General features: G+C 34.4%; 1 protein-coding gene and 2 long non-coding RNA genes across 5 annotated transcripts in view; 2 read left to right on the forward strand and 1 right to left on the reverse strand.

The window, feature by feature from the left end:
- LOC107057721 (uncharacterized) overlaps nucleotides 1-3,466 on the forward strand; it is a 9,657-nt gene extending 6,191 nt beyond the window's left edge. For both annotated transcript variants that reach the window (XM_015311577.1, XM_015311576.1), the window contains one exon: nucleotides 2,215-3,466. In XM_015311577.1, the coding sequence (XP_015167063.1) occupies nucleotides 2,241-3,065 (825 nt within the window). In that variant the 5' untranslated portion in view covers nucleotides 2,215-2,240 and the 3' untranslated portion in view covers nucleotides 3,066-3,466. The remainder of the gene's footprint in view (nucleotides 1-2,214) is intronic.
- A 1-nt stretch (nucleotide 3,467) lies between these two features.
- LOC102590544 (uncharacterized) lies at nucleotides 3,468-5,886 on the forward strand. Its single transcript, XR_001474201.1, has 5 exons — nucleotides 3,468-3,508; nucleotides 3,933-4,038; nucleotides 4,130-4,822; nucleotides 5,045-5,083; nucleotides 5,648-5,886. It is a non-coding gene; the product is annotated as an uncharacterized lncRNA (long non-coding RNA).
- A 1,417-nt stretch (nucleotides 5,887-7,303) lies between these two features.
- The window catches only part of LOC107061769 (uncharacterized), a 7,365-nt gene continuing 3,467 nt past the window's right edge, over nucleotides 7,304-11,201 (reverse strand). Inside the window, exons 1-8 of one of the 2 annotated variants that reach the window (XR_001474202.1) lie at nucleotides 9,618-9,732; nucleotides 9,462-9,534; nucleotides 9,263-9,389; nucleotides 9,022-9,182; nucleotides 8,793-8,916; nucleotides 8,497-8,729; nucleotides 7,506-7,628; nucleotides 7,304-7,418 (exon numbers count right to left, since the gene is read on the reverse strand). This is a non-coding gene — a long non-coding RNA (uncharacterized lncRNA). Of the gene's footprint in view, nucleotides 7,419-7,505; nucleotides 7,629-8,496; nucleotides 8,730-8,792; nucleotides 8,917-9,021; nucleotides 9,183-9,262; nucleotides 9,390-9,461; nucleotides 9,535-9,617; nucleotides 9,733-11,201 lie in introns of those variants that run through there. The other variant, XR_001474203.1, reaches the window with a different exon arrangement.

Below are 11,201 nucleotides of genomic sequence, written 5' to 3' on the forward strand. Positions count from 1 at the left end.
AACTAACATGAATCGAAGGACAAGATACCACAAGATTAGAGCTAATGCTATTGGAATTCACAGACACAACACTCGAATACCTAACCTCCAAAACCTCCTATCTATGGTGCGTCATGTCCCCGAAAAACTGACTCGATTGTACGCCATGTACAGTCTAATCACCTCACCCAGTATTCTTTGGCCAGCCTATACATCTCCTTAGCGCAATCACTGACATCTTTCACATTCTTAATAATCGAACAATAGAAAATGAATTAAGAAAAATTTAAAAACTGGAACCTCAAACACTTGCAGAAAATCATTTAACCTGTTCTTTAAAAACCCTATTTTCAGTACACCCAACCTTCTAAACTCCTATTTTCAAATAATTTCAACCTTACTTCGAGCTTAATAAGTTGAGAGTTAGAAACTCACGAAACCCCATTTCAAATATTGCACATAAATCAGGTTTAATTTTGCACAACAACTATTGTCACCAAAACAAAATAGAATACTAAACTAAACCCTAGAGAGTTCATTGATCGGAGAGTACTTACTTGTTAATGGAAGATTTACTTGAAACTTTGAAAGGCAGAGCTCTTGAAAAGAGAGGGAAAATGGGAGTTAAACACAAACGGTAGAGAGTTCATCTATCGAAGATGGAGAGATGAAGAAGAATGTTCAGTGGAGATGGAGACGGAGAGCTCACTTCATCGACCGGAGATGGAGATTGAGAGCTTATTTCTCAGATGGAGATGGAGTGTTCGGTGGAGATGGAGTGTGAAAATGTTGAAATAAAATTGTGCCCTAGAATATATGACATAAAGAAATTTTTGCAACGGACTAAGCAACGGATTCTATCATTCGTCACTGCCAAATAAATATATTTATACACATTAAATTCTAACGACGGATTTTTTCGTCACTATTTAATATAATTTTATAAATAATATATTTAAAGGTTTAGCGACCTTTTTTCCGTCACTAATTCCGTCGCTAAATAATAATAAAATTTCTCACAACTAATTTGTTGCTAAATCCGTAGGCAATTTTGGGCGCCAAACTTTCGCGCTAATATTTAGCGATAGATTAAATATTCCGTTGCAAATCCGTTGCTATATTATAAAACAAAAATTTATTTGTTAATTTTGCAACAAAATGGTTATTCCGTCGCAAATCCGTCATTATATAGTGACGGAATATTGTTCATCGCTAATATCCGTCGCTAAACACTATTTTTTTAGTAGTGAAAGTTTTTCGTGTCCAGCACGGAAGCTCAAGCAATGGCTCGAGATGGATTGATGACAGAGATTTCCTGGCTACCTACTTGCATAGTGAGCCTTCCATCACTAGTTAAGAGCAAGACAACGTTGCTTGGGACAATATGAGTGTTCTTGTTTGTAGTCCATACTGTTGTCTTCTTAGGCATACCAACAATTGAACTTCCAACAGCATAGCCATTGGTTTGTTTGTAGTATCCAAAGGCAATTGGATCAGTAATAGTATGTTTGGATGAACCATACAGAATAACACTCCAAAGTTAAAAAAAATTATAATTAATTATTATCAACTTGTTAGAAGAGATCGGATAGGACACTTTTGTTTCAGTAATATCCTAAGTTGAGCCTTTTTGGCACTCCAACTTTGTACCCCAATGTCTGCTTTTGGAACTAATAGCTCTGACAACCTTTTGGGAATTTCGACAAATCCTTTGAATCCTCGTTTGATGTGTGGATTTTCAGCTTCTTGTGAATGGTTTCTTCGATGAATCGTCACTTGGTACCGAAATTTGGCTCCTTAGTTTTAGCATAATTGTACTTGAGCCAGCAGACCAACTGTTTTTGCTTCTACTTTTGTAACTAATTTGCATCTTCTTGATGCCTTCAATGGAACATTTACTTCATCAAAAAAAATAAAATTAGAAGCATTGTTTCCCTCACTAATAGATTTGTGATCATGCCTTGTTTCTGTTTCATGATCACATGAAGCTGATGAAGTGTTATAGATGTTGTTGTTCTCTTGAATCTTGGCTTCAATTTTCGCATTGGATTGCTCTGTTTGTAACATTTTCTTGGTTGCTTCCAATAAATATTTAGCTTCATTTGATTGGTAAGCTTAGACATGTCTCTATTGGTAAGCTTAGACATGGCTAACAAAAGCTTAAACACCTTATCTAGAACTACCATGTTGATTATTTTGTCTTTCATGCTAAATTTTATTTTTTTGTTATTGCAGAAAAGTAAGACATTTCTTGAACAATCATGGAGAATTCTAGGAATAGAAGATGGATGGATTACAGTAGAGTCAGTAAAGAGTATTTAGATGGAGTAGAAAATTTTCTAAACCATGCATTTCGTGAAAAACATAATGGAGGAACAATTTCATGCCCCTGTACAAAATGTGTGCTCTACTATCAAGTAAATCGAGCAGTGGCAGATGATCATCTCGTTGTTAATGGTATTATGCCATCATATAATACTTGGTTTTGTCATGGAGAGTCTCTCAATCGATCAACTAGTACTGAAGAAAATAATGACAGACAAGAAGCTTTAAGGAGCGCTGATATGAGAGAAATGATACATGATGTTTTTGGAAGCTTCATCCAGTTCAATGATAATATTAGTGAAAGGGAAGAGATAGCGCCAAATGTAGAGGAAAATGCTCCTCATCCATCAAGATTTCAACCTCATCCAGAGATAGATAAGTTTGAACAACTCATGAGAGATTCAAATGAAGAACTTTACCCTGGGTGCAAAAAATTCAGTAAACTATCATTTGTGCTTCAACTATACCGTATAAAACTATTATTCAAATGGTCGAATGAGTCTTTTAATGCCTTGCTTGGTTTATTGAAGGATGCATTACCTGAGGGTGAGAAGTTGCCTTCTTCATTTTATGAGAGTAAGAAGATTATTGAGGGCTTGGGGTTAAATTACAAAAAGATTCATGTTTTTCCCAATGATTGCATGCTTTTTAGGAATGAGTTTGCTAAGAAGGATGTCAATGAATGCTTAATTTGTGGGACTTCTAGATGGAAAAACAGTGTAAAACAGATTCCAGCCAAGGTACTAAGGCACTTCCTCTAAAACCAAGACTACAGAGGTTATTTATGTCTTCAAAAATAGCTAAATTGATGCGATGGCATCACGAAGAACGGAATAATGATGGAGTTCTTCGACATCCTGCATATTCTGAAGCTTGGAAAGCTTTTGACATCAGACATACAGAATTTGCTAAAGATCCTCGCAATGTTCGGTCCAGAAGGTTCGATAGCTGAAGCATATATTGCGAATGAGTGTCTGCAATCTTGCTCACTATATATGGAAGGTGGCAATTCAAGGTCTTATTGGTCTAGAAAAAATAAAGATGATACTAAACATGAGATTGATAAAGAAGGCTGTCTTTTTCCTACAATTGGAAAATCATATGGCTCTGTAGAAGTAATTAAGTTGGATCAGAAAACATGGGTGCAAGCACATCGATATGTTCTTTTCAATTGTGAATCAGATGTGGTCGACTATTACAAAAAGTGAGTATTATCTCTGTCAATTTAATTTAAGTCCTTGAATGTGTTTTCTTGATTTGGGTATTTCAAGAACTTAGCAAAGATGATAGCTTTATTTAATTTCTACCATGACTGTTGTTGTGCCGTTTTATGTACCTATGTTTGAGTTTGGAGGTGCAGGATTGTTAATTTTTGAGCAATTTCTTGATACAATTGTCTCAATTGTCTCTATACATGTTTATTCTGATGTCATGTCATTAGATGGTAGACAAGTTTTAGAGACTGAAGCAAGAGTTAAAATAAGATGGAAAGCTTCATGTTACTGTAAGAAAATCAATTAATGAACAATAATCAAACATAGGCCATTGAGTTAAAAGAAGATGGAAAACAAACTCCCTAGTGGATATATTTCTTAATTTGTTCAGTTAACTCTAGTTTTCTTGTACAGTGAGCATATTAGTGAAATCAAACGATTGCATCGCAAACGCCGCCTTACCCAACATCAGCTTAATCGCTTGCATTTTGAAAATTTTCATGAATGGTTCAAGGAGCAAGTAAGTAGTAAGATTCAATAGTCACCTACTTTAAAGTATCGTCTCTTGTACTAATATTTGTAACTACAGTTGTCTATTGCTCTTTGGGCAGGTCAAAGAGTTGGATCTCATATCTAATATCTCAAATGATGTTAAAGCCCTTGCACAAGGTCCATGTTACTTCGCAAGAAGATTCAAGGCATTCCATATGAATAATGGGTATCGATTTCGTACAAAACAGTATGAAGAGTTCATGCAGACACAAAATAGTGGGGTTCTGGTTGTCTCAATGACAGAGAGCTATGCAAGTACTAGTGACAGTGCTCCAAAATCAGGAAATATTACATATTATGGCAGACTGAATGATATTGTTGAGTTGAACTACTATGAAAAATTTAAAGTCGTCTTGTTTAAATGTGATTGGGTTGATGTAACTCAAGGTCGAGGAGTTATGAAAGACGACTTAGGTTTCACACTTGTGAACTTCTCACATCTAATACATTCAGGTGACCGAATAAGTGATGAGCCAATTGTTTTTGCTGGACAAGCTCAACAAGTGATATTTGTTCAAGATCCTGAAGATCATGAATGGTTTGTCCCTAGGTCAATTAAATCGCGAGACATTTTTGATATGGGAGAAGAAAATAGTAAACGATTTGACTCATCAATGCAGTGTGATACAACTAATTTAACTATCTTAGAAAATATTCGTGATTTAGAAGATGACAACAATGGTTGGGTAAGGGGTGGAGTTGATGGTATAGAAATCGTTACGGACTAAAATTTCAAATTCCTCCAATTGAAGGTGAGTGCATATCAACTATTTTGAAGCTACTGCAATTTATTTATTTTTCCAGCCAAGTTTCTATTACTTGTCTCAAGCTTACGCTATTTATTTTTGTCATTGTTTTAATGCGTTATCTTAAAGTCGCTTTTGATAATATTGTAGTGAGCCGTGGAAGCCTCTCTTCTTTTCCACTATCACAGATATACTGAAAATCTCCCTCCTTTTTTGCATCTGTTATAGGCCATGTTTCTGGGAGGTAGAACATTGGGATTATGTCAGGTATGTCTTTCTCAAAATCTATTTTCTTGTTATACAAAATTTTGAGGCTATTACCTTTGGTATGTCACATCGTAGTCCTTCTAGGTAACACTAGGCTTGTGGTTATCTCTGCAAAATCATGTCTTTAAGTGTGCAAGATGCTATGGCCTGTGGGTTTTGTTTGATTTCTAAGGCCTACTCATGTTGAGATTACATTGTTGATCTTCCTTTTCCCTTGTGTTGTAATTCTGATGATTGATAGTTGTGATTTATGTATGTTAACAAATCTTTTGGCATGAGTAGTCTGCTACTGCTGTTTAAACAGTTGTTTGCTGATTTTCAAAGTCACAATTTGCTAAGTAGTCTGCTACTGCATTCCTTTCTCTGTATCCTTATATCATGATTAGTGATCAACTCATTGGCTTTAATCATATTATTTCTCAAACTGTTACATAATAGCAACAACACCAATGAAGCATCTCATGAATGAGTATATAGACCATTAGGATATTATATAGTGAATAAGATATCCAATATGCATGTCAATTTTTTGTCATCTAACCATCTACCGCTATATGTGTACAGTGGCATACTCATTCAAATGGTGAGCTTGTTCAAGGAATGACACACTGATCCAGAAAGCTGTCACATTTTGCATTAGGGAACAAACACTGGCTTAATTGCCTTATTTTCTCCATTGTTGAACACATTTTTTTCTATTTTGATAATTCATAGTTTCTTTTACCGCTACAAGATAAGAAATTGAATGTATTAAGATTGTTTGTTCTTATTTTAAGTGAATGACATTGTTTTCAGTTTGGTAATTCTTCTTTACTATCTTTAAACTTATTTCTCTTGTGAATTTTGTTTTTGATGTTATAAAAGAGGGTTAAATATATGAATCAAGCTGAATCTATGATCAGTTTTTAGTCATTACAATAATTGCTTGAGTAGCAATTATTATCTCTGCCGGCAATAGCAAATGCCACATATATGCTTGTTTCTAAAGTAGCTTTAATGGCAATAGTAAAGGCTGCTAAAAGTAATTACTTTTAGCGGCAATAATAAGGGTCTTTACCGGCACCCGACACAAATGCCACTAAAGGCTTTAGCGACATTGGATCCAATGGCATTTAATCAAATGCCGGTAAATGTAGTTGTGGCAATAACTATTGCCGCTAAAAGAAAAATTAATTGCCGCTAAAGGTCTCTTTTGGTGTAGTGAATTAGTGCAGTGCAACTGCAATTTGTAAAAATTGTTGGTGTCCTTATCGGTACTAAGGTAAAAAGACAGGAAGTATTTCGATGAAATGCTCTGAATTCTTGTAAATAATTGGAAATTCCTCGGATAACTATAATTATACTTTCAGTGTGAATATGTTATGCATTACTATAGTCTCGAGAGTCCAGTGGTCTTTCTTACCATATTTAAATATGTAAACTTTCTTCCATAAGTCATTTCTATCATTGCTTAATCATTGTATCCGTTTAAAGAGTATACTTTTATTTTGGATCTTAAGATTATTCACATTCCACCCACCCTCCTCTTTTGTTCATCACCACCTTTATCAATTTTTTTTCTAAAAAGAGTTACCTTTCTCATAAAATCACTTTCTTCCCTTAGCCTGTTGATTCTTTTTTTCCCTTTGTTGAAGGTGTGAATACGTGTTTTTCGTCTCTTTTTCTTTGTTGCTTTCCTGCAGTGGCTATATTTCTTTTGAGCCGAGGGTCACTGTAAATAACGTCTCTATCCTGCAATGGTAGAGGTAAGGTTTTCATATATCCTACCATCTTTGGATTCCACTAGAGGAATTACACTGGGTATGTTATTTGTTGTATATCATGATATCATAAAATGTAAAATCGAATCTTAGATAGTTTTCCTTTTACTCAGATTGTGGAAGATGGAAATCAAGACTAATTGCTAGAGAAGTGTTTCTGCAATTGTGTTTTGAGAAGCAACCTCCATTTTATTTCTTTAGTTTTGTTAATGTTTGTATATCTCATTAGATTTTTAAAAAGGATAAATTTTACTTAATAGTAATTTTTTCTTAGGGAGTATATTGAGATATTGTCTCCTGAATGTTGTGTTTTAGTTGATCTTTATTACTATACTAGGTAAGAGTTGCCCGTGCAAGCACGGGCCCAACGCTGCAATTTTTTTGTGAGTTGAATGTAAGGATAGTGCATACATGGAGACACACACACACATAAATACGCAGATATAGTTACATATAGATATTATAAATATGGGTGGCAGTTGTTTTGTTTGTTGTCATGACTGTTGCTTACATTGGATATTTACATAATGCTGCATTTTGACTGTTTTTCAACGTTATTCAGCGCCAGAAAGTATCTGTGAAATAAGATGGAAAATGAATTTAGTGTGTAGTTATGGGGAGGAGTAAATGTGGAGAGTGATTGCAAGATATAAGTATCTGACAGTTTCCAAGAAGTAGCGGCAAAGTCCACGCTATCAACAGCAAAAGTGTGCGCCATCAACATTTATAGTAGTTGAGTAGACAAAAGGGTGGTGCCAATCATATCGCAAAAAAAGTAGTATATACTACACAGATAACAAAAGGAGAAAACATCAGTTGTTGAAGAAATAGAGTGTTGAAAAAAATATATGCTAAGTTGCATAATTTGATTATTTAGTTAGGAATAAGGTGAGTATCCTGCAGGTTGTGATCCAAATCTAGGCATAAACTAATGACTTTTCAATTCAAGGTGAACTTCTGAGGGAACATGGGTCCAAAAAACAAAAGAAAAAGCAAATGAAAGTCTACATATTGAACAAAAGTTGGAGAATGGGTTTAAAATAAGTGAATTATCAACAAGAATGTGACATCAGACAATGACGACAAAAATAGAAGTACCAAGACTTCAATTGGTAAGAAACTATTGTACACTACACTGAACAACTTTCTTAATTATTCTAAAGTGATTAAGAAGTGGAGAAAGACAATTCAACCCAAGACACTTTTATAAGATCACCTTTTCTAGTCTAGTACGTCATCAAAATCCTTCATTTCTGTACGCATCTAAACTTAACAAAAGACAAGGGCAACAAGTAAATTATTGCAAAACAAGAAACCCAAATAGTAATAAGGGGTCATGGAGTAACCAAATACAACAAAAGATAAACGCCCACATCAAAAAATTCCCAAAACATCAGAAGAACAAGAAGTTAAAGTCTAAAGACAAAATCTTAAGGAAAGCATTAGTATAATCACATAACATAAGGTAAAAAGAATGCGACTTTAGAGAGGAAAAGAGTCAAACCGGTGAAGGGTTTTACCCGAAGAAGCCCAAAAAGAGCGAGAAGAGAAAGAATGAGGAGAAAACCAAACATAAGAAGTGGTTTTAAAAGGGGAAGATTGAACAAAAAGACTCAAAAATGCCATAGGTTGGAAGTTGTGTAGAGAGAATACCTTTAGTCTTCCTTTCTCGTGATTTGCTTCAGCTTGTGTTTGCTGCTTTCTGGAGTTGTTGGTGCAGTGAGTGGCAATGGCAGGTTGCTAGCAATATCTTTTTCGGTGATTGACATGATGAACAATTTTGCTGAAGATGCATCCTTGTTTTTTGTGAACAACTTCTTTATTTGGATAGTGAATGTCTTCCCTAGCAGTTTGTGCAGCACGGGTATGGCTGTCAACAATTGTTTCTGAAAGATGAAAGGAAGTCATGTAAGATAGATTTTTAAGCAAGAGGCTGTAGAGTGTTTTACCTTGATGCAACATATTTCATGAATTTCTGCCACAGTGAAAGACAATAGTTCTTCTCCAATTTTGTTTGAAATCATAGCTGTTGTTGATCCAGTACCATTTTGGATGGTTACTTCGAACTGGCATCTGTTATGGAAGCAAAACTCAATATGTTTATGTTTGAAAAAAACTTTTTTTAAGTCAACTGGGGGGAAAAGTAAAAAATATATTAACAATTGTATATGTGTATACCTGGGTGTGAGATGTGTTGATCGACGGTAGGTTGTACAATAGAATCTTCTCTGTGACCAATTCCTTGGAAAGATTTACTTGCAGTCGGAGCAGAGTAAAACACATAATCGTTGAGTTTCATTGGATATTAACAATTGAGCTTGCACATGGAATATTTGGCCCTGTGAATATATATGAAATGGTAAATTGTATTAATAGTTTAATTTTTAAACTAAATTTAAGATGTAGATGATGTAGGTACCAAAGATTGTTGCTGGATATTGACAATAGGCACGATGTGTTCTTCAAATGACACAAACAAAAGAGATCCTGTAGCTGTGGTGCTTTTTGTTATGTATGTGCTAAGAAGTGGTTTTATTTCATTGGATCTGTATGTAAGTTAAAAATGTTAAGATGTGAATACATTTTTTTGTTCATAGAAAGAGGTGTATTTTGAATACCATGTCTTTAGTTCGATAGCTTGTGAGTATGGGGGACCAATCTGGATTGTTGTACTAAATCTATTTGAAAGGCCTGCACATTGTTGAATAGTTGGTGTTAATTTGAGCAATATGTGTTTCAGCATATGAGAAATTGTTAGTATGTCTGTACTTCACCTGAAGATGATTTTGGTTTGGCTACTTTTCTGGCAAGAATTACTGGGAAATCTTGAAGTTCTTTCAGATGTGTGAGAAGTTTATTCCCATATAGGTCTATGAATTCTTCTCAGAGAGTGAGTTTTGTTGATTTTTTTCTTGTTTACATAGAAAAAAGATAAACAGTGTTATAATAGATCCTAGCTTAATGTAAAACTGCAAGCAACAGTATAGAATTTGGTTGTAAGGCATTTTGATTTCTATAACATTTCTGAATTGCCAGAGAGTAGTAGGCACAACCAAATAAAAAAACATCAAGTGAATCTTTCATTGTCATGATTTTGCAAACAACTATTTAGAGTTAAAACTTTTCTCACGAAAAGCAACACAGTAACAACATTAAACAAAAGAAAGTAAAGAAGACTTTTGAATAGAAAAAAGATAAACAATGTTATAATAGATCCTAGCTTACATAGATGCAAGCTAGAATGGAAAAAAGTTTATGGAAGAAAGTTTTTTTGAGAAAAGGGTGCTACAATAGTTGCTTAAATTGAGTATAAAAATGTCTTTTCAATAAGAATATGTAAAATTGCAAGCATCAGTATAGAATTTGGTTGTAAGGCATTTTGATACGCATTTTGATTTCTATAACATTTCTGAATTGCCAGAGAGTAGTAGGCACAACACCATGTGACAACTAATTAAAAAAACATCAAGTAAATCTTTCACTGTCATGATTTTGTAGACAACTATTTAGAGTTAAAACTTTTCTCGCAAAAAGCAACACAGTAACAACATTAAACAAAAGAAAGTAAAGAAGACTTTTGAATCTAGTGGAGACAAATTATTGCGAGCTTCAGATAAACAAGTGAGATTCTTAGTTGGCATCAATCCATAAAAAACATACACAGAACTCTCTAGCCTCTTTTATCAAAGAACATACATGGCATAATTCCTATTTGGGCATCTACTGCTTCAGATATTCAATGTCTTGATTACGTATATTTCAAGCATGGTTGTTATTCCATTATTTGTGTTGTTGTGTTCTGCCCTAACAGAAGGTGTGATTGCTTGGATCAACATCGGAGTTAAAAATTGTAAGATCCCATGCTCTTTGTCTAATCGTGCATAATATGTGTGGCGTAGAATGACATGGTTATATGAGGTGTATATGACTTTGTATCATACATTGGAGATTAAAATTTCAAATATGTGGCAATATCAAGGAACTAAACTAAAGTTTTAGGTCAAAGGGACCCCTCAAACAAAGTTCATGACTAAAGAAATGGCTCGGGTAGAACTTCGCCGTTTGAAATGTTTAAATTGTCCCATACCTTGTGGATAAGCCTATGAGTGTAAAACATGCTAATAATAGTGTGTTATGAGGTATTATAATAGCACAAGGGTCGTATGTTAAGTTTGGAAGTCAAGAAAATTAGTGAAACTAAAGTCGGCAAAAGTTATCGAAGTTTCTCTAATAATATTTTCTTAACTTTGGGTCAAATGTCTTGGATGTTTTCTCCCAATATACAAAGATTTAGAAGTCCTATCACCTATTAAATCGAAGTCCTACGAGTGTAGTTTGCAACGCACAAAACCCCGTAT

This window comes from Solanum tuberosum, unplaced genomic scaffold, assembly GCF_000226075.1.
Source record: "Solanum tuberosum cultivar DM 1-3 516 R44 unplaced genomic scaffold, SolTub_3.0 scf00165, whole genome shotgun sequence".
Lineage (NCBI taxonomy): Eukaryota > Viridiplantae > Streptophyta > Magnoliopsida > Solanales > Solanaceae > Solanum > Solanum tuberosum.